Source organism: Megalopta genalis, chromosome 5, assembly GCF_051020955.1.
Source record: "Megalopta genalis isolate 19385.01 chromosome 5, iyMegGena1_principal, whole genome shotgun sequence".
Classification (NCBI taxonomy): Eukaryota; Metazoa; Arthropoda; class Insecta; order Hymenoptera; family Halictidae; genus Megalopta; species Megalopta genalis.
The window spans coordinates 28,045,773-28,069,828 of record NC_135017.1 but is presented as its reverse complement, the minus strand read 5'-3'; the positions used below and the strand labels follow the sequence as shown (position 1 = coordinate 28,069,828).

The following is a 24,056-nucleotide window of genomic DNA, read 5'->3' as shown; positions in this document are numbered from 1 at the left end:
AATTTAAGTCTTTCTCTCTCGCTCTTGAACATATACAGGGTGTCCCAAAAATGTCTTGCAATCCGAAAGTGGCGGGTTCCTCAGGTCATTTGAAGCAACTTTTTCCTTTACAAAAATTTTCTCCGAGGCACCGTTAACGAGTTATTAACGGAAAACAGTGACCAATGAGAGGCGAGCTCAGCTGGCGCGAAACTCTTTCTCATTCCTTTGCTAACTCAATAGTTATAATTTATTTAGAACAAGTTAATACTACATTTCAAACACCTATAGAATCAAGAATGCAAAATACAAACGACCTTTATTCGTTGACAACGCATAATGTATTATGATTATTGACGGTTGGCTTACATTTCATACGTGTTCCATTTGAAACAATAACGTCCTTGTCCCGAGCAAAGTAATCATTACTTTTTAGGTGCTCGACGCACACACGCGCATGGGCACACGCGCGCGCACGCACACACACATTTCGGCAATCATACCTGTTGAGCATATTTCTACGTTACGTTCAAGCGTAATTTATTAATTGTATTGCCTTCGCATTGGCGAAGAGGATTGGCAATTCATTGGAATCGTCTAATCTCACTACTCTACAATACATAAATTTAAATAAATTAATTTCTTTTTTGAATTTATATAAATCAATGTCATCCAAGATTTCCGGATGGCCAAGTGTAGCATAGCGATATTTGTCGAAATATCATATACATGTGTAGGCATGTATCGAACAAGGATGGATAATTCTCCCACTCTACTTCCCTACAAAAACATGCGCTCATCGTAGTCGAGTCCGATCTTGTCGGCTGTTCGCACCTCTTACCACTCGATACCACTGTTTACAAATTAATAAAGGTTATAGTGTTGCACTTACAGTTATAAAATGCCGAAATACAAGGGAAAAAATGCCTTCTATATCTTTATGGTGGATTGGAAAAAAGAACAAGAGAAGAGCGGGACCAAATTTCCTGAAGGTTTGCGAGACGTTCAAAAGGATCCGCAATTAAATGTGGACTGGTTGAGTTTGTCTCCCGAACAAAAAGCATACTATAAGTCGAAGGCGAAAGACAGTAAAATTGAAGCACAAGGATCTCAAAGCAAAAAGACAGCGTTAGGAGAGTGTATCGATGAAGTTCTCATTGCTGAGAAAAAAGAACAAGAGTTTCGGCAAAATATGTTACGGTACATACAATCCGTAACTTCCATGGGTAGGAAGCATAATAACTTGCATAAAATCAAATTCATGTTCATACACGTGAACTGGTTTTATAAAAGAGAAATAGGAATCAATAAATATGAGTATTGTCCTGCCGAGTTTGCTGTGGCAGAGTTCAGTTTAGACAGTGGTATTGAAGATGTATACCATGAGATAATTAATACAAAAATTCCATTAGGCTGGAAGCGGGATGCTTTGGAAATAAGTGAGGAAACTCACAAAATACCTATTGAACATCCAGATGGGCAAGCCGACTTTTCATATATGTACGAACAACTTGTCAAGTTTTTAAAATCTAACATGACTGGAGATAAGTATCCTCCTTTATTTACTATAAAAGACATGGCTCCTGCCGTGAAATCTTTGCTCGAAAGAATGTGCACAGAAAGTGCTTCTAATGAAAACACAGACAACTTTGTAATATATTCTATAGAAGCTTTATTTGCTGAACTAAGAAATGCTGCTGCAGAAAATTCAGACTGCCGTAGCATTCCTCTGGTTGTTGCGGAGAATGAATTTGGAAAAGACACGTTTGCTTGGGTAACTGGTCTTGAATGTGAGTATCATAAAATTTCTGGTAGACCTACATTCTGCAGTATGTCTGTAGTAAAAAGATGGGGATACACAATGTGTGATTACTGCTGCGAATATCTGGGCATACCGATGATAGATGGTATTCATTCTCCTATGCCACGAACCAGCTTCAATTCCACTAATGTCACTCTTGAGCAGCAGTTGAATAATTTATCTATTAATGATAACTGCAAAACGATCTCGATGACTGGAGTAAGCTCAGACTACAAAGAAAAGGTATCTGAAAGAACTCACAAAGAAGAACAGGAACGACGCACTCTCTGCAAAAATCTAGAAATAATTGATCACAGCAAATGCAATGTAGCCGATCGAGCTATACCTGGTCGACCTCTGAGACTACCTAAAACAGTAGCAAAGGCTGTGAGTGGATTTGAAGAAAATATTAATTCTACAAGTTTTCCTTCGATAGGAGGAAGAGGTGTTACACTTCAGAGAAAAGATATTCTAGACAGGGATTTTCCTCCATTAGGAAGAGGTCGTGGAACATCATTATAAATATACTTGTATCATGTATATTTTTTCATCCTATGACATTTTTCGTGATTTATTGATCCAAAAAACAAATTATTAGAAATTATATTTTTCTACAGATGTACCATTGGAACTAAGGATTTTTCATAATAAAGATTATTTGCGCTGTACGAACTATAAAAATTTTGAGTTTCAGATTTTTTCTTACCAAAAGCGTCCACTATCGCACGTATGTGTCCAATGCAGGTTTGTCTAAACACATTAATTATGATAAAATTATGTAGACCAAATGTACAGAACTGTTCAAGAACATCTGCTGCGTGCTGCATCCATATTGTGTACAAAAACAGATGACATCACAAAATGTAAATAGTAAATACAGCAGAGAATCAAACTTCACAACACAATTAATTATGTTGTCACTTGTTTTTTGATATGACCGATGTATTAAATTTTACTGAACATTTTTAAGCATTTATTACACCTTAATTTTGTAAACAGAATTTAGATAAAGCGGGATAACATAAATATGAATATAATTTTATTTAAAGTGACAGGGATTATTATATCCTTGTTACACTGAGTAGAACAATATAAAAGCAATTTAAGATTGCTTGTTTGAAATGAACAAGAAATTGGACACAAAATATTTCATCAAATGTTAATGACACTTTATTGGTGAAGACTATGTACAGATGCTGTGTAATGATACATCAGTGTTTTTATGTACACGCGGGCGAATTTCTGTTGTCGAGAAAACGAAACACGACAAACGGACAGATTTCGTTTCGACCACAAGGTCGCGTTAAAATTGGATCAGGGAGAAACAATCTACAAAGGGTTCGAGTACGTTTACATGATTATATACAAAAATTGCAATGTACATCTTATTTTACGAAGTAATAATTTGTTTGTCATCGTTTCATATGCACGTGTACTCGTCTGATTTCGACGTTTCGTATATGTAAGAAAATACTTCTTTCGTAAATTTTAACAAGATATTATACGCGTTTGCTTCTCTCGTTAACAAGAGATGTTTGAATTATTACAAACTTGAACGACGCATGAATGGCAGAGATTCGATAAAGGCGCGATTATACAAAAATAAACGATGGTGTTGTTTCTGGGATATTGAACGAGCGGCTTTACGTGTTGCTTTCTCAACAAGAATATCTTTTCTGCTCGTTTCAATCCGCCTATCTCTGTTAGTTATCCAAGGGCTCCTCGAAAGTCCTCGTTTTCTTTAAAATACTTTTGGTAATCTGCAATTGCTTCGTTATTGCCTTTTCAACGTTCTTCTTGTTCTTATTTGATGCAGACAGATGCTGGAAAGTGTCCTCCAATGCTCTTCTTGTTTTCATCAACCTTCTTTTCAGCGTTTCGTTTTCTTGCTTCAAGGCGTCCACTTCATCTAAACCTACAAAATAAAGTTTCAATTTCATTGAACCATAATGATTACATATACTATATAAAAGAGATTTTTCTGTTAAATAAAAAGAAAAATACCTTCGATCGGCAACGGACTCTCGCTACCTGCTTTTCGAACTGGACCATTACCATTGTCGCAGTCTTCATCACTTAAAAGATTTGTCATCGATTCTGTAATCTTCAGAGTATCTTTTAACGGCCTCATAGTCGACATAGCTGCATCACTTTCAATCCCTAAATCTGGTGAACAACTGGATTTGCTTCGTCCACCAATCGTTGGATAATTCATGGAAAACCAGTACTGTGAATTCTGAAAAACAACAATGTTATTTTTGATAGTAATAACATGCGCACAGTATTATTTCTAGGACTCCGTGTTTTAGTCCAACCAATTAAAAGATTAAAGAAGCGAAAAAGTTTCAAACAGCTGTGGTTTAGAGATAGTCTGTCTTTTTAATAAATGTTTGCCACTAACGTTATACGATTGATACTCTTGCAGGATGTCCTCGCAAGTTTGTTTGAGTATACCGTCCGTGGGTATCGAGGATACGCCGCTGGAACTTGGCGCTGAATCACTAGCATCGCAAACAGCAACGTGCCTTCGTAATTCTTTGTTAGCTACTTCCAATTCCTGCATTCGCACTCTATGCGATTCGTTGATTTGATTTAAATCAGAGATCTGAAATTTTTCATGGAAGATATAATGAAAACATATATATTTATCCTTTAGGTTCTTAATCTTCATATCAAATTGATATGAGAATTAAGAGCCTCAATGATAAAATTATAAACATATATGTTTTCATTACATTTTCTATGAAAAATTTTTATAATCCTTATATATATATATATATATATATATATATATATATATATATATATAATTACATATAATATATAATATATATAATAATTATAATATAATTGTATATACACATATATATACATACAATATATCTTTATAATTCTAATAACAAAATAAAAAGATCTCACCTCCTTGTTAAACTTGTCATGCATATTGCGAATAGTCAAGTCACATCTACTTTCTGTTTTTCTAACTTCTTGTTCCAACCGTAGTTTGTCATTGGTTAATTTAGTATTCTCCACAAGAATTTGACTGTGTGAAAGTGTTAAATGATCCAACTCCTTCGTTAAAGTTGTTATGTTCGCCTTAGCAGCTTCATTCTCATCTTCCAGTTTTTGAATTCGTGTCTTCAGCTGAAATTATTCATGCGTTTCATAATAAAAATTTAAATAACAATAACACATAAAAAGAATGATTTCTCACTATTTCGTTTTCTCTGTTAAGTGTAATGAGCATCTCCGCGGCTTTCCGGTCCGCGTTCTCTTTGTAATGCAACAACTCGGCTTTCTGTTTATTCATTTCCGCAGCCATGCTTTCCAGATCGACCAGTTTCTTTTCTAGTTGTGCCTTTCGTACATTATTCTGTTTGCTTTCCTTCTTCAGCGTGTGAACTTCATGCACCCTTCTCTCCAAAGACGTCTGCAATTTTTCGCAGAACTTCTGCGATGTTTCTAGTTTGATCATTAACGGGGATATCTTTTCATCGAATGTCTGCAAGATATAAAATTCGAATTGAACACTTATTAAGTTAACATTAGGACGACTAATAAAAAAATACTTTCAACGATTTACTTACACAATCGAAGGAGGCCTTCGCACTCAATTCGTTCCTAAGAGCGCTCAGTTCTGTATACAAGAATGCGTTCGTCTCTTTTAGTTCTTGTATCTGATGATTTGCTTCCGTGTCGTTCAAATCATTTTGATAAGTTTTATGATAAGGCACGTATTCAAGAGAGTCTTCGGAATCGGTGAATGTTTTCGTATACTTGGAGAACCTGGGACGGTTTACTGATTTTTGTTGCATTTCCTGTAGTCCAATTCTGGCCAGAGAAACTGTCCTGTCCGGTTCAGAGAACGCTTCTGAGTCTGATTGCGTAGACGTTTGATTTTTCGTAGCACTGAGCAGATTCTCGGACCGACTTTTCTTCACTCTTCCGTCGATCTGCCTCGCAATCACCGCTTCAACATTAATTGGTATATCATTAGTCGAGATCCCTTCCAGAGCATTCAGGAAATCGTCGGACAATATCTTTGAATTGGTCAGAACATCGAGGACGATCTTCTTGTGCTCGTTACCGATTGCGTCCGTGTAATCGACATTCTTCAGCATCTCCTTCATGAACTTCACCAAATCCTTCAAATGTGTACGCAACAATTCGCAGTATTTTCTGTTCTTCGCTGTCTGATTATCCCCGTATCCGTCCATTTCTGTCGCGATGTCCGGTCTGGAGACCAGCTTCAGCCATTTCAAGTAATCGACCTCTTTCTCCAGCTCATTTTTCTGGATCAACAGCTTCTGTACATAGTCTGTCATGGTTTTTACGTCTATGGGCTCGTTCCCGTCGACGTAATTCAATTGGATCACCTCATTGGTAAACGTCACCTTAATACCAATGTCGTTCAACTCTCTGATCAACGTGGACAACTGCGTGTTAGCACTTTCTTGCACGATGTCCGATCTGTTTCGGCTTCTCTCATAGCTACTGTTCGCGGTCATGTGATTATGGAGCTTCGCGATCTCTTTATTCTTGCTCCACAATTCGGTGTTCACCAGTTGCTGCAGGTTCTGCGTCTTCACCTGCAATTCTTTCGTCAGTTGGTCGATTTTTCGATTTTTCTCCTCGATCTCACTGTCTTGGAGTTGCAGTTTGCGTAAGAGATCTTCTCTTTCGTGTAGGCTCTCGGATTCGTTTTTCGTAGATTCTTTCAGCTTCAGGAATTCATTCTCCTTGTCCTCTAGCTGCTCCTTTATCGCCTGTTTCTCGATTTTTAAAGTCTCGATCTTCTGCTCCCTGTCTTGTACACGGCCTAGCAATTCCTGTTAAGAAGGATGAGTTTTTAGAATACAGACTTTTTCTCAAAAGTCTTAATTTATTATGATAAATATATTATAATAAATAATATTAATAATATAAATAATATATTATATTATTACATTATTATTATATTATTTATATATATAATTATATATTAAAAATATTATAATTAATATTATAATATTATAATTAATATTATTATTAAATTATATATTATATAATTATATATATAAATAATATTAATAATATTATAATAATATATTAAATTGAAATTCAATTGAAAATAATAAATAATTTAAATCAGAACATCACTTTATATATACATAACAAAATATTTTAAAAATCATCAAAATCTATGAATATATACTGTACAAAATGTATTAAATGTATTAAACGACAAATTATAAGTATTAAGGTTGCAGACTTTCTCCTCTTTTAATATAAATACAGTCATATTTCATTAACATAATAACGAATTCTTTAGTTGTGTTTGAATTTCACATTTACTGTACCGCTATGCACAATCGCAATCAGTAATTGAAATATGAATTTCATTTTATAAAATGTCATAACCGACCGTTTTATCTCGAACTTGATACTAGACATGGAGGATCCTGTTCGAATTTATAAATTGCTGCCTATATATATTCTTACAATATTAATACTAATAATTGAAATATTGCAGAAATATTCATTTTCTGTTTATACAATGTTGCAGTAACTAAATTTTAAATTGCAGAACGTTGCCGCCAAGAAAATTTCACTTCTTAATTAAAAATACTATCACACAGTGCGATATTATTTTTAGTAGATGTTAATTTCTATATTGAGCTATACTTCTGCCGAGTTTAAAAAATCATCGAAACACTGAAGGACATTTTTTATTGAAATTTGTTTGAACAACTATTTGTCCATTTATGAACGTCACATTCATCTTTTGGATGTTAGTAATTATTGATATGTAAGAGAATTACCTGGGATTCAACTTGTATCTGCGTCTCCAAACGACTTTTCTCAGCCTTGATGGTCTCTATTTGGTCTCGTAGGTCGTTTATTTTCGCTTCCATTTCGTCGAAACGTTGCTGCACATATAAAGTATTGTTCTCGTCAATAAAACTCGACAATAAATCGGCAGAACGATTTATTTGTAGAAAAAGTTGTGATTACAAAGCATATGTATATATATGTACAAATTTACAATGCGTGCGAATTAAACGATGGGGAATTTAAATATTCAGAAATGTGATAAGCGCGTGTGTATGTGCATGTGTGTAACATCATTTAAAGTTAGGGAAGTGGAGGGGAATTAAAATTTCGGTTTTCTTGACCAACTGCGTGGCGATACAAGGGTAACGATATCTGGCCCCTAAAAGGAAAAACATAGATCGAGTTTGTAACTTTACTTCCTCTGAGTCTTAAGAAATTTCATTTAGCTAGATAATTCAAAAATTTTGAAATTGTGCAAATGTTAGATTAGTCTATTGATTACACTTCCGAAGGTGTCAATATCTTAACTATTATTAGGCAGTGTATTGTCTTAATCCTTGATTGCTAACCAGTGATACTTTTTTAAAAATAGTGATAGAAAATATTTACTAATATACCGTTACAATAATTGAATTTTTAAATTGGAGAAGCTATCTTGAGATATAATGAAAAAAATTGAAGTAAATCATAATCAAACATACAATTATGAAAGTCACTACATTCTAGAAATATATATACATATATGTATATACACATTTGACCTACCTTGATAGCAGGCTCATTAACAGTGAAATTTAGTAAGTGATGGATTATCGTCCGAGTAAATCGGTACCATAAGTGAAATCACTAAAGTTATCAAATACTAAGTGAGAAATTGTAGTATGTAATGTAGTATCATTATTATATTGCTCATAATATCTTTAATTTTCATACTTATGATAGTGAATTCTTAGTGAAATATCACCTTCTTTTTTATACACATATAAAAATTTAAATGATCTCATGGGACAGATATTTAAATGTACCAGTAATTTATTCGTGTGATGTTCAATAATTAACGTATACCTAAATATGTTGACTTATTAAAAGTTTCATTCGACAGATGAGATATTGAACTTCTCTTATCAATTTGTGTATAGTGTTGCACCATGTGTTTAGAATCAGAAATTTTACTTCACTTTCGTGTAGGAAAATGATCGAGATTATGTTCATCGATAGACAGAGAGGTGTAATCAGTAATTGTAGTTAAAATTTCACAATTTAATTAATTTCTTAACTTCAGAGTTATATTACTTAATAAAGTCTTAAACAAAACTTAAAAAAAAATAACATTGTCTTTTTGTACTTAACACCCATTCAAAAAGATATGCAAAATAAAACATTTACTAAAATTAAAGTTTCGCTAACTAAGTATAAATACTCGAATGAATTTTGAAGTAAATGAAGCAAACTAATCTTTTTAATTTATAAATAATTTTCACATTTCCATTAATCTTTCGAAACAAACGTGTCAGACTGTACATAACGACTGGTTCTTCGCCGAATGATTTAAACAAAAAAGAAAAAACACTATCATTTCTATTATACCGGAAATTACGAAACGCGGTCGGATTTTCCAAAGCCTCGAAAACGAAACACTCGTTGCATCAACACCTACCTCCATTCTCACCGAAGCGCACAAACAGGAGAACATTGTTATCGATTTTTCGTTATCCGTTCGATCCAACGAATGAAAATCAATCTTATTCGGTACTCTGCGCGAATGCTACGGAACAATTAGCACTGGCGAATACTCTTTGGAAGCACAAAAGCGACGTTTCTCTTCGGTTTAATCTCCGAATTCTCCAGCTCTCAACGAACAGGGGAGATCACGAAGAATCGTCGCTCTTCGCTGCTGTGACTCGGTGAAAGAGTCGCACGTGTTCCGTGTAGAAATCTCGTCGGGGTCGTTTTCTTCGTTGGACAAATTACTTTTGCAAATAGTAAAAGCGTCGCACCTTTCTTTCAAATAATATCGAAGGAAGTCGTTTCAAGTCGAGAAAGTGAGAGAAATAATTAAAATAACATCTCGATAAGCGCTCGATTTCTCCTAGTTCAGGATTCGTTGACCGAAGTTTAGTCGTTTCTTTATGTTTCTTTTGTTATTGTCGTTCGTCGTGGAGGAAACCACGGTGGTTGATACGGTCGAGGTGGATTTTCGTGCGAAGACTGCCGAGAACGGATCGCGTAGACTTCGCGAGCAGACTGTCTCTATTATTAGACGAAAGGCATGTCTTCGGTTTGGTATCTCGCGGAGATACGATGCCGCTGGTGCTCTCGGTCTTCCACGAAAATCGCTCGACAGCTCGATCCCTAACGAGCCGAGCCCGTCTTTATTCGATTTTATTAAGCGTTCGACATCGGCAATTCGAGCTCGTTTAGAACGGAATTTTCGTGTGGGCCGATTTTAACGACGGTCGTCGACGGCTACCGGGCCCATGGTCTTTTCCAGTCCGAAGGCTATTGACACTCGGAGTGCCTCTGTTTAAGGAATAATGCAGCACTTCCTTCTTTCAGGCAATGAAAGTCAATTTCGCGGACTTGTGCGCCAAGGAAGCCGGTATTCTTAAGCAGCATAGAGACGCTGATCAAGAGGGTATTAACTACTTTGCATTTCATAAATAGAATTTGGTTTAATTATGTATGGGAAAGTAAGTTGATGCTTCCAGTGATAAATAAATATATGGAATTAATATATAATACATATAGACGAAGTAATTGTTTACCTCTTTCGCCTTAAAATGAAATCTTTTCAAAATTAATATAAAGGCGAATAATATTAGGAATTTAGCGTAGTGACAGAAAAGTGAATTAAAATTTGAAGATGTGCTATTAATCTAAATAAATATATGAAATTAATATATAATACATATAGACGAAGTAATTGTTTACCTCTTTCGCCTTAAAATGAAATCTTTTCAAAATTAATATAAAGGCGAATAATATTAGGAATTTAGCGTAATGACAGAAAAGTGAATTAAAATTTGAAGGTGTGCTATTCATCTAATAGTAAAAGAATTAATATCACAGCAAAAACTCAGGCTACAAGAACCTGGAAACCTGGGCTAGAACCCGACTAGATTATATATAGTTTGGTCTACAAGGCAGGCTTATCTGAGTCTGAAATTGTCCTCGACCCCTTGTAACAGTTCTATAAAACTTGGCTAAAGTACTCGTTGATTACTAAGACTCGAGCAAAATTAGACAATCAGACAATTCATAAATGCAACATGAATCATACATTTATTCAGTATAAACTTCAACAACAGATTACTGATTACCTCGTCAATCTTCGATTATTCAGTTGAACGTTTATTTAGATGTGTACTGGAAGATTGGAGAAGGTGTTTTGTGGTTAAATGTGTAGAATTACTAGTTGTTGGAGAATTGTAAAAGATCGTGTAAACATTTCCTAATCTTTAATTCGTGTGATTCCATAAAACAATATACAGGAACGGTTATATATGTAGGATCGACAGAGAGCTTCCACAACTAAAATCGTATTTACTGTTAATTATATATGTATGTACATAAATTAAGATAAATATAATATCCTAAGTTGCTCTCTCCCTCCTCCCTTCACATATATAACTAATAACTGTATATACGCACGAGAACGTTTTCCATGCATGCATCAACATTTAAAATCCGTGCAGAAATATACACGCAAAAATTTGTTATTTGTTAACAATGGTAAAATGAAAAAAGAAGTCGCATAATGTTTCTCCGAATTGAGCGGAATACAGAAAGTAAAAATGAAAGAAACATGATCGAAGTTAATAGAATTGTCAAAAATGAAAATAATTTAAACAATAAAAAAAGAAGACAAACAACGGTCAAAAGTCGAGTTCGAAAAAGTGTAGCAGAAAATAGCCAACGTTGATGGTTTAATGAAGAAAGAGAACACTTGTCTGGATGGGGAACCAAATAGGGAAAGGCCATCGTGTTCAAAGTCGCCGGTAGACGACGCTCTCAATGGCGAGATCAAATCTATAAAAGATCTAGAACAGAATTGTATCACTTATAATTCTTCCGCTATCATTGTGCCACTTTGTAGAACAATGATTTCCATATGTACAATAACATGTACAACTGAGAAGAATGAACTCGGAGAACTATATGGCTGCGGAGAGGGTACAAGGGGCGAATAATCTACAGGAGAAGATCAAAGAACTGGAGAAAGGGCTTCTGAAAAGGAAGGTCGGCTGTGCAACAGTCTAGAAACGACCTATCCGAGACGAAACGTGTGCAGAAGGATCTAAGAAAACAAGTGTCAAGCATTGGAGGAAGAGGAACTGAACGCGGTTTAAAAGTAATGGATTCAAATACTGAAAGAAATGAATTCCATACTCGACTTTAGATCATAGTTTGTCCCAGCATAACTCATGTTTTTGATTATGAAATTAAGCTGATACGTTTTTACTATATCAGTATACACCAAATGTAGAATTGTCGTCGCAATAGTTTTGTGCGTTGTCAAGATATTAAAAAAAAAGCAGTGAACGGTACCCCAAAAGCGATGGGTGTCATGCAGTAAGAGTGATGTTGTCAATAAAGCAGAAAAGCAGAAGTAGAAGTAGATGTTAGGTGAGTTCAGTGTCTCTGAAAGAAAGAGAAACGTTTGATAATAATCTAAGCACTTTCATGACTTCGCTATCATTCTATCTACAACGCATTGCAAAGATACAAAGATTGAATCTTTGCGTTTCTGAATTCTCAAAATAATTCAAAGTATGCAAATACTTCTCTAGTATATACTCTGTGCTTTGTAGAACGGCAAACAGTTTTGAAGCAATTCTAGTTACAATAGGCATATTCAGAAACACAAAGACAGTGATGCAGAGTAGAAAACCTGTGATATGTTCACCTGATTGCTGGAAGTACGCTCGTGTCTTCTGTCCCTTTCCGCATTCGACTTCTCGCCTTCCCGTAGCTGGTGTAATTCAATTTCCAATTGCATGATCTTTTGTTCCTTTAATAGCTTACTGCTCTCCAGCTGTTGATGCCTCTCCATGAATCCTTGAATGGTCTTAATCGCCTTCTCATGATCGATCTCTAACTTCTTCAACTTGTACTCCACAGTCTCCGAATGCTTTTGCATGTTGCACAGTTTTAGCACAAGTTGCTTGCTCTTTTCTTCTAGTTGCTTTATCTCAATATCTTTTTCATCTATCTCCTATAAGAAAGCAAACAAAAAAGCGTATCAGATTAATTTCATAATTATATCACATTCAAATAATATAAAATGATTATACTGGAACAAACTATGACCTAAAGACGAATATGGAATTCGTTCCTTTCAATATTTGAAATGTAATTGAAATTTTTTCCTTATAAAATCAAAGATTCTGAGAAATTAAACCGTATCGCACATGTCGAAATCATTGCTTTACAAAAAGATCACCGCAATTTTTATAACAACTAGTAGCACAGTGGCAACAGAAGAATTATAAGTAACACAAACCTGCACTAGATCTCTCTGTAATGGTTCGTCAATTAAATTCATTCCCGTCGAATTGCTGGGTAACAAACGTTTGATGTAGCCATTCTCGAGCTGCAATCAAAATCGATTGGACTATGGTTAAAAGTCATGGGATACCCAATTGAATGCATCGAATCATTATTCATATATATCTTCGTGTCGTGGAGAGCTGTTATCCATAGATATTTGGGTACACACATATCTATGAATAACGTGATTGTGTGCAGAGATTGTAACACGAATGTGCAAATAAATTACAACTTTAACAATTATCTCTATATTCTCTTGTATAACAGTTCCGTAGATTCGCCAAAATAAAATGATATATTTCTTACGATAGTTAAACTTGTTTAAGAATCCGTTTAAAAATCAAACAATTGTGTCAAACAAGAAAGACCAATGCGTTACCTGAGAGAGCAACGAGCGATGTTTATTGTTAAGGTCCGTCAGAGCATCGTCTCTGGTTTTTACCGATGTCCTCAACTGATCAATTTGTTTCTTGCGTTTCTCTGTAACCGCATTTAGCTCGTCGAACGCCTGACACCTGTTCTCCAGCTGCGTTTTTAGCTCCTTCTGCGCTCGTTTCGTCTCGGATAGGTCGTTTCTAGACTGTTGCAGGTCGACCTCCCTTTTCAGAAGTTCTTCCTCCAACTCTTTGACCTTCTCCCGTAGACTCTCCGACTCTTGCACCCTTTCCGCAGCCAAGTTTTCTCTCACGCGTATCTCAGCCTCCAAACGTTCTTTAAGTTCATCCCTCTCGGTCTCGAGTTCTTGTGTCCAACCACGTTCCTCGTTCAAGCTACTTGTCACCTGTTCCACCTGTGAATTTTAAAAAATAAAACAATCATTGAATGTATCGAAGCTATAAAAAGCTTTAATGTTCTGCATCTCATGTTCGTAATTATCGGTACTTAGTCGATACCTTTATGAAAAATGAATTGTTGACTACAGAAGGCTACAGAAAAAGCAAAGAAGATTGGTTGCTATGGAATTGCTTTAAATTCAATTTACTCAAAAACTTTAAAACCTTTTTTTCATTTTATATCATTTCGAACTTTCGTTACACTTTTCAATTTGATTCTGTAATTATCAGACTGTCTTATACTAGAAGTAATCTTCAACAAAACTGTATGTAATAAAATGTTTACGATAAAAAACGAACTGCATTATTATTGTTCGCCGATTCGATGACAAGCAAGTGAACAGGCTTCTGACAACGAAATATGACACTAAAATGATCACGGCTACGAGTGGAGACAAAGTGTTTGCTTGACCTTTTTTCTTTGAATTATGATAGTCACTTTCTTATCAACTGCGGTTTTTCCACGGTAGTCAAAGGAAGTGAGCAGTGATAGTGTCTGAATTGATATTATATAAAGAGGAAAATAAGTAGGTTGTGTGGTGCAGAATTTACTTATTAATTTCTATTCTTTCACACAGTTTTTAAAAATAAAATCTTTTTGGACAAGAATATTTTTAGAATATTATTAGCCATAAATCTCATCGATTTTCATTACAACGAATTCTGTATATCTTTTATACTTTTTGTATTATCAATTATTATGTTGTTACCTCAGCTTCCAGGGACGCAACAACTTCTTCCATTTGCCGTAACTTCTCCTCAGTGTCCACTGCCTTTTCCGACGTGATCCCGAATGCTTGCTTGTAATATATCGACGCATCCGCCCTTTCCTGGTATTCCGCTAAATCTATTGCAAATAGAAAACGTAACGTGTCAATGTACTGGTAGTAAATCAACGACGGGAAACGGAGATAAATCAACGGATGAAATCAGCAAAGTATTTTAGTTACGATTTCAGATAACGTAAAATGAATGAAATTATATACACCAAGAAATCGAACTATGTATAGTTTTTTTTGAAATGCTAATCCACAGACCTTTCTCTAATTTTCGGATCTTCTCTCGCTCTGCCTCCAGCGTTTGCTGATACTGAACTTCGTTCCGCGAGCATGCTTCTTTTTGTTCTTCAAATAACTGGATTGCTTTGGCTGCTTGACTAAGAAGTTCCTGCTTCTCAATCAATTCTTTCCTCAATGACTCGTTTTCAACCTAACAGCGAAAATATTTTTATATTATATTTCATTAATTCTCTCTCTCTCTTTCTCTCTCTCTCTCTCTCTCTCTCTCTCTCTCTCTGAAATCTACTAAATTCTTCCAAATGATTTTTTTCTATCAGCTTATTCTTTCATAATAGTTGCTACTGTCTGAATAATCTTCCTATGCCTCAACGATTTTTATACCCTAATTGAACACGATCAAACGAAAGAGAAGATTTTTAAAATAAGAACCTTTAATTCAATATTCTTCTTTATTGCATTTCCATCAACTGATGTAATGCCCATGCGTTCCTCGAGAAAATAAATCCGCAGTTTTAGGTTGAAATTTTCCTTTTGGAGAGCTTGTAACTGGTCCTCATAGTCCTTCATTGTTCTACCTCCCCTATCCCTGGTCCCCATCACCCCCGTCGGAGAGGTTTTGCCAGGTGATCTTGCATTTGTACCTGAAACACGAATTACAACAAAGATTTGATTATTAAGTACATGAATTGTAATTGAATAATTACATTAATAGCCACAAATATAACACAATTATTTGTCATATTCACATAATGCCAATAAGTATACTGCAGATTTTATGAATTCATCAGGAAAATGATTAAGTGTTATTTAAAACGGAGGAAAGATTCTTTTAATTAAAGAATATCAATATGTACTTGTAACAATTATTTGAAAAAGGAAGACTCTGTTATGTGGCTTCTGCTGCTTGCAACTAATGCATTTTATTTCGCATAAAGATCCACAGTCTACTAATAGACACTCGATGAAATTTCACCAAGTGTCCTAACGCTTATGATTGCTAGTGTATGCGTCGAGTGTAATCACCGCGTGGAACTCTTACTTTGCATAATTAATAACGCGGGTGGTGTTAATACCATCTGGTATTTTCGCCTACGCACGAGCTCCTGTTAAGTCATCTCTGGTGAAAGAATTTCAAAGGAACTTTCAATTGTTCTTCACCATCTGAATTTTGGATCCTGACGCGGGCGTAGTTAATTACTTCCCCGAGGTACCGTTCCGAATTCTAATCGCGGTTGAATCGATCCGGTGCGGTTACCTTTACCTTTGCCTTTAACATTTACGTGCTGACAGTGAGAACCCGAATTTTGCGCGATCACGTTGCTCGGCTGTGACACTTTACAGCTTCCGAACCCGTACACCCCCAAATACTCGCCTGAACCTAACCGAATCACCAAGAGATTGTAAACAAAAGGCGAACCGTTCATGAAGTTCGCCGATCGTTTGATCGAGGCTGACAGATGAGGATAGTTTAACGCTTCTTTTGAAAAATGAGAACTCATTGTGTATACAATCAATAATTAAATATGATATATCACATTAATAATTTTAAAAGTTCCATCATTAAGAAAAGAATTATCAAAATAATCTGACTGGGAACTTTCTCATGACAGAATAATGACATTAATAAGCAATAATTGATTATATATATATAAAAGGCAATTTTGATATGTAATGAACTAAAAATTTATTGAGATATTGATTTCGTTTAGTTATTTACGTTCTACATGTATGTATATGTACATTCGCAGATTTAGATGTACATTCAGAGGTATGTTAATACAATTGTTAAGGAAAGAAACGTTTTACGCATCCGAATAAATATACAAATTAAAAAGTTATTCCTAATTAAGTATAATTTTTCTTCGAATAAAACTCAATTCGGGTAATATTTTTCTTCGAACAAAATTTTATTCGTATAATATATCGGATAAATTGTTTGAATAAAATTCATATAAAATTTGAATAAAATATACCCAAATCTAGTCGTAACACAAGTTCGACCCCTTTCTCATTTCTCTTGCATCAACTATTGTTGCGAGAACTGCAAGTAACTTAGCTTACAGAAGATAGTGTTCCACATAAATCTCTAATAATGAATATCATTCCGCAGCAATGTCGCTTATTGCCGAGTCTAATCATCATTGACGATGAAGGGAGATGCTTCCAGCAGAAAGTCTATTGTTAATAGCGCGCATTGGAAATAATTGAGCTCCAGTATGCTAAACTATGCACGACAGTAACAAAAATTAGCTACGATCATTTTGCGCCACTCTGTCCAAGTATCTTTTACCAAATCGATTTGCCACTCTTGCAGAACTTCGTAGACAAGAAGCTAAAGATGAGTCTGCTGCGATGACGTCCCATTTAAGGACAAAGATTCGTGACTAACACGAGCGTTTGCAGCAGCGCAGGAGACGCGCCAACGCGACATCGTTTTTCTCCAGGTGCGCTTGTTGCAATGATTGAACGTTGAATCGATCCTATTCTCGAATTCATCCTAGCTACGTGACGGATGCCAGATTCGCGATGCCGAACGGGCGCCGTCGCGTGTCTTGCTCCCTTTAAATGCTTTCTGGCGCGTCACCAAGCGCCGTTAAACCTTTCAGACGGCCCGCGGTGTCACCGTCTTCGCGTCGTTCGACCAACATTTTTACGAGCCTTCTCGTTTTTCCTTCGCTGTCTGTTTTACTCGTTATTTTGGTATATATCCCCATGTCATTCTCTTTCTTCTCGCGAAAGGTGAAACGCGTCGAGCAGTCAACCACCTCGGGGATGGGGATGCTTCGTTACGAAGAGGATCGTGGGGATGGTGGCTCAATTAACCCCTTAACGCACAGTTTTTTTAAAAATAACCGGCCAAAAAAAATCAATTTTTGGTGGAGAATTTTGATATACTCCGCTTTTGTTTCATGGAAAAAGGCTGTATTTTATTCTTGAATAAATAAGTGTTACAGCTTACAATCCCATGTAAATGATAAATATCAATAAAACGATTCTTTTTCTTTGCTTTCACATTGTTATTTTCAATTCTCGATTATATTCGAGCGTAAAAAATTATAGCAGCATAAAATACAACGCCGCACGAATTATCTCGAGTGTGCACAGTTTGGTCTGTTTAGCGCGCTCGAATTAACTCGAGCGTACAAGTTAAGGGGTTAAGACAACTTGCTTCCAACGGTTCGCAAACGATTTTCTGAGGGTAGTTATCGAACAGAGAGGGATCTAGCTTGTTGAGTAGACTGCAAATCTTTGTGTAAAATGAAACTGGTCTGCGCAGATAGAAATTAAGTGCAAAAAACAGGAATTAATCTGCAAAAAACATGTATTAATTTGCAAAAAACAGAAATTAAATCAAAATCACAGACCAAAAATAACAGCTATGTATGTCAAAAATTTGATAGGAAATAATTATCAATGGAAAAGTGAATTGTATTCGCAAAAAAAGTTAGTCATCATTACATTTTAAAGGAGATTTTAAAAAACGCAATGATTAGAGAACATGAGTTTTTATGTGCTGTACTTAGCAATAACCATTATAACTGACGAAAACAATTTTTGATTATGAATGTACAGGAAAAATGGTTCATATCGAAAGGTTCGCAATGTCACATGTTACTCTTTCAATCTTACGTATCTACGTACTTTTGTATTATGCAATCATGTAATAAAATATCATATAAATATATATAATATATCAAGGTTATGTCTTATGTCATATATGTAAGGTTATGTCAAGGTCATTCAAGGATGTCAAGTATTATAATTATATTATAATATATTTTATATATATTACTTTATATACAATAAATAATAATACATAATATATTATTTTATTTTTTATTTTGTATATATATACAAATACTATTATGTCAAAAAATATTTTATCGATCTTGTGTATAGATTGTATTTCTATGCACAGCAATGTTTATAGCGTTGGTAACCTTGTGAGCGGTTTCTAGCTTAAATAAATAAAAAAGAAAATGAAAAGGTTTCCAAACAATTCGCAGAATGAACCGCGAAATAAAAATTATTGGGACACAAAGAAGAAGAAAAGTCGAGTGAAAATGAAATAACACGGATGATACATTGTTGCATTGTTCCGACTTATTACCCAAATGTGTCTGCCATTTATGCTTCAATATAGACTATTAAGCTTGATGACTCGCTGCATGACCTTTCTTTATGTGAGATAATTCAGCACAAAGGGGGGCATCATATCTACACGGGGGATATCTTCAGCAGAGCAGAGGTAAATTTACACTAGTCGATTGTTAATTCTTCTTCGAACGCGCTCGCGCGAAACCAGACGTGTAAACAATATTTCCATATAATTTTAAACTCATAGACTCGTTTGTAAAACATGAAACTTAAAAACAGATTTCCTTCAAACAAAGATTTAAAAATAATGATTACTAGACCGTGGATCTTTATGTGAAATCCAGTTTTCAGAGATTGTTTCATAAGAACCAAATTGACGAACAACTTGAGTTTACCAATTGGAAAATTTCGTATCGTGAAAATAAGATAGCAATGTCGTCATTAATGTTTCTTAATATGCATGTTTTTTACCGGTTGAAAAAATGTGTAAATGCCATAAATGCATAAAAGTCCGCAGTCTATCGATTGCAGATCTTCTTTGCTAAATAATTCCTCATTAACCTAGTAATTACTTTATTAAACTTCTTCCTTGATAAACTGTCAAGCAAACTGCATTAATTTTTCGGGTGAAAACATTAATTTAATTTTACGTGGATGCTAAGAAAACTTTTGTGGAACGAAATGTGGACACCTTAGCCTATTTTTTTTTTGTTAGTTGATTTATCGGGGCCGAACCCATCGAGGTTCGACTGCCAGACCCCTGCATTCCGGTAACCCCCTAACCACGTCGCTTGTCCTTTTTCATTACTGTGTACCTAGGTTCAAAGTCTAGATTAGTAATACCCCCCCTCTCCTCATTGACTAATTTGACTCAAGGACTCCTCTCAATGCTAGGCTACTGAACCTCTGAATTATGACAGCCAACTTACCCCTTCTCATTACAGAACGCCTCGGTTCCACAGTCTAAATTAGTCTCGTTAACACGTTCCCTGCCCAGGTCTTTAGTATAAACTGCAGTCATATGAAGCGAAGTATTCAAATGCTCTATTTAAATGTCCATTTATGTCGTCCATTTATGACCATCCTTCTGTTGCAACAACCTCCCACCATCTGTTAACGCGTTTTCGTCCTTCCTATTTGTTTTACACTCTAATCTTCGGTGATTTCACGTGCACCAACTTCATTTCGAGGACAAGTTGTGTCTAAAAAGGCTGAGCTTGTAAACTTATATAAATATAAGTTATTTAGTAAGCTTTTAACTTCTGAATTATTTCTTTTTCTCTTTTAATTTTATTTTTTATCATTAATATTTAACTTCTGAATTATTCCGTTTTCTCTTATAATTTTATTTTTTTTATCATTAACATTTCACTTCTGAATTATTCCTTTTTCTCTTTTAATTTTATTTTTTATCGTTAATATTTAACTTCTGAATTATTCCGTTTTCTCTTATAATTTTATTTTTTTATCATTAACATTTGAATGTTGCTACAGAAGTTCAACTTCAACACTTATCTTTTATTTTATTGATCAAAATTCTCAAGGAACATTTGTTTATGTAAATATAATATTTAAATAAATATTTTAAAGTGATATATAGAAGTTTCAGCTATTTTTCGATTTACAATAGCATTATTTAAGGAACTGGAAGCAGGATAAACAGAGATGGTCAAGCAAGTCGTAATTTTCTTTTTGTACTTATTTTATTGTACGCTTACATTGAATGGAAAATTAGGCAAAATAAAGAACTATAATGTACATATACGTTTAGTGTTCAGCATTTAGCTTTCGAAGTATCCTTGAGAATAAATTGCAAAGCTCTAAATGCTCGTTCCACCCTGAATTGTGTAGCAGGAACATTGTGAACTGCCACTGCTAGTTAACTTAGGAATGGCTTTTTAACACGTTCCGTGCCGAGCTTTTTTTACTCGAATCTTCACACTTTGATATTTTACTAAAACTTGATGTATTACGTGCAATATTATTAATTCTCGTACACATAACAACGTAACTAAAACTTATCGCCCATTCTTGCGGTGGAAATTGATTCTTCGGTTCTAAATTTCTTGTAAACAATTTGTTCAGTTCACTAAGTAAACATGCAAGCGTGTACCATCGATGGTACACGTGGCACGGAACGTGTTAAATTAAATGTCTCGGCTACTCTGAATACTAAACGGTAAAGTTTGAAATTATTAGGCCATTCGGAAAGTTCATCCCAAACCAAATATATAATAGTTTGTTTGGAAACAATTTATAATTTGTTTGAATACAATTTACAGTTTCTTTGAAAACAATTTATAGTTTCTTTGAAAACAATTTATAGTTTGTCCGAAAACAATTTATTAGGTCGTTCGTTTCACATTTTATAAGAGTTCGTCTCATTGAATATAAAAGATTTGAAACGAACTTTCATAACAAAACTTTTCAAAGCAGAATGACTGTTGCTGTACAATTACAATTTTTTCCCATTCGCGCGAAAGTAAAAATTCCCCATTCATGCATAAATATATGATATGAAAGTTTCATTGGATTCGCAACTGTTACATCAGAACCAATTGAAAATGTTAACAGCTTGATTCAAGCCCTATAAAAAGTAATGAGACTGATAACTAGTTGCGGTACAGTTAAGAAGCTAACTGAGATATGTCTACTGAATACGCAACAGAAATTTCAAGTCGTTTCTAGCAGAGTTGGATATTATTCGGATGGTTTCGAATAAATATTTATCTAAAATAATTATCCGAATGAATTCCTTTTAGTCGAATAAATAAACAGAATAATTTATTACTCGTCATAAATTATTCTATCTATTTATTCGAATAATTCTTTATCGAATAATATTTTATTTGAATGATTCTTTATTCGAGTAAAATATGTTTTATTTGAATAATTCTTTAGTCAAATAATATTTTAGTCGAATGCATCCTTATTCGGATTAATTTTCATCTAGATAAATTTGTATTCGATTGAATATTTAATCGACAGTGTTGAATAAAATTGTATATTCGCTAAGTCTTCATCTTTTATCCGTCATTCGAATAAAATTTTTCACAACTCTGTTTTCAAGTTGGTAATACTAAAATGTTTGAATGGACAGCAAATCGTGTATGAACGTTCCAAGTTAACAATCTTAGCAATAACGTCCTTGATGAAGTAATGGCTTTGCAATATAGTATAATAGTACCAATACTTCAATTGTACATAAAAATTATAAAGCAATGGTTACACTGTTTAAGCAATCATTCGATATTGATTACAAGAGTAAGCGAGTAGGTCGAGCACAACGGAATAAATGCAAGGCAAAAAGATTTAACAACGCTGTTCGATCGTGTTCAACTGATTGAATATTACAAAGACTGTAAACAAATTTTTATTTAACTCCTGTTTGCTGCGATCGAGCTAGAACATGTTTATTTTGCATAAAGATCCCCACAGTCTATTGATTATAACCATACACTAAATACGATGCATCCCACATGATGCAGGCTGAGTAGCGATACTGAACATTATGCATCGCATATGATACACGGGACAGTGAACGTGTTTAATGAGGCCTTTGTGAACGAGAGTCTCTTACAGGCTCATTAGTAGAGTGGCATCTTACGCCAGGAGCTAAAGCTAGAACCACTTGCCTGCTTCCTAAAAAAGGACTCCAGTAAATGCATGTATGTATTTTGCTTCGCTTCAGCTATCATGCACATGTTTCAAGTTTAGGATGATTGGAATCGTGAACAGATATTATTAGCATTAGTGGTTTTAAGGGAGTATGTATTCCAGCGTGAACTTTTGAAAAAAATATTTTTTTGCATATTCTTAAAGGATACAGTTTCAAAAATACATCTCCGGAACCTTACATGCAAATTCCTAAAATTAACGAAATTATGGTGTTTAAAAGACGCGACGACCCAACATTATGGTATTTCCGGGAAATGGGGGATTCCTGAGATAATTTGAAGTAACTTTTTCCTTAGCGTAAATGCAATCTGCCGTTTTGTTTACGAGTTATTAATGAAAAACAGTGACCAATGAGAGGCGAGATCAGCTGGCGTGATGCGGCCGAGCCAATGAGCGCAACTGGGCTTTGTCCGCTCCTTGGCTCGGCCCCCTCATTGGTCAGGGCTTTTCGTTGATAACTCGTATACAAAGCCGCGGATTGCATTTTCGCTGAGGAAAAAGTTACTTCAAATAACCTCAGGAATCCCTCACTTCCTGGAAATTTCAAAATTTTGGGATACCCTCATTGTCGATATAAGAAACTTTGAAGACATTTTTCTTAAAACCATGTTTATCAAAACGGTATCCATGATATCTCAAAATTTACTCAACCAACTGACTCAAAATTTTAAGCACGTATTCAGTACATACGTGACTACAGCCCCTACTAGAATCAACGAAAATTTTTATTTTTTCTACCTTTTTCAGGCCTCCGAAGTTTAACAAAACATGCAAAAATCGATAGTTGAATTTCAAAGCATCCCCACTTTTTTAGTTATCGACTTTTCCCTTGTTCTAGTACCTGCTGTAGCTAAATTCATACTAATCAAGGAACTTTCACGTTTTTTTACTTCGGGCAAGCAGAATGACCAGAATCGTAAACACCATGAGACGTCTTTCCTTAAAAGCGACTATGTTTCTGAGTATGCAGTGGCACTAATTGTAACTTCTTTTTGTTCCAAAAAATTTTAAAACGTCGTTGAAGCACGTACAAACAAACCTTGTCAATTTGACTGCAAAAGTTGTAATAGTTTCTTCGCAAAAAATTCCCAAACACGCACTTCATGTTAGATTAACCCCTTAATGAAACAGAGCCTCGCCTGGCTACTGAGGAAGCAGTAAATTGACTATTTAAGTAGCACCGGTGCACTGATATTTGCATTGAATTGCACGAACTTCTGAACTTGGAACGCTGATTATGCAGAGTTCAAACAAACAGCCTTTGAAGTTACTTTGAGCCCAGCG

General features: G+C 34.9%; 2 protein-coding genes across 5 annotated transcripts in view; one reads left to right on the top strand and one right to left on the bottom strand.

Moving 5' to 3' along the window:
- The first annotated feature begins 771 nt into the window (after window positions 1–771).
- Window positions 772–2,461, top strand: LOC117222424 (protein maelstrom 2). The gene has a single exon (XM_033474108.2). It carries the CDS (start codon window positions 881–883, stop codon window positions 2,300–2,302), a length of 1,422 nt encoding a protein of 473 aa, XP_033329999.2. The 5' UTR covers window positions 772–880; the 3' UTR covers window positions 2,303–2,461.
- Window positions 2,462–2,927: 466 nt separating this feature from the next.
- The window catches only part of cnn (phosphodiesterase 4D interacting protein centrosomin), a 65,306-nt gene continuing 44,177 nt past the window's right edge, over window positions 2,928–24,056 (bottom strand). For 3 of the 4 annotated variants that reach the window (XM_076522150.1, XM_033474106.2, XM_076522151.1), the window contains 13 exons: window positions 15,426–15,637; window positions 15,015–15,186; window positions 14,688–14,824; window positions 13,524–13,934; window positions 13,098–13,187; window positions 12,501–12,809; window positions 7,582–7,689; window positions 5,368–6,609; window positions 4,995–5,282; window positions 4,700–4,924; window positions 4,182–4,385; window positions 3,785–4,016; window positions 2,928–3,695 (listed from right to left, as the gene is read on the bottom strand). In XM_076522150.1, the coding sequence (XP_076378265.1) occupies window positions 3,484–3,695; window positions 3,785–4,016; window positions 4,182–4,385; window positions 4,700–4,924; window positions 4,995–5,282; window positions 5,368–6,609; window positions 7,582–7,689; window positions 12,501–12,809; window positions 13,098–13,187; window positions 13,524–13,934; window positions 14,688–14,824; window positions 15,015–15,186; window positions 15,426–15,637 (3,842 nt within the window). In that variant the 3' untranslated portion in view covers window positions 2,928–3,483. The remainder of the gene's footprint in view (window positions 3,696–3,784; window positions 4,017–4,181; window positions 4,386–4,699; window positions 4,925–4,994; window positions 5,283–5,367; window positions 6,610–7,581; window positions 7,690–12,500; window positions 12,810–13,097; window positions 13,188–13,523; window positions 13,935–14,687; window positions 14,825–15,014; window positions 15,187–15,425; window positions 15,638–24,056) is intronic. The other variant, XM_076522152.1, reaches the window with a different exon arrangement.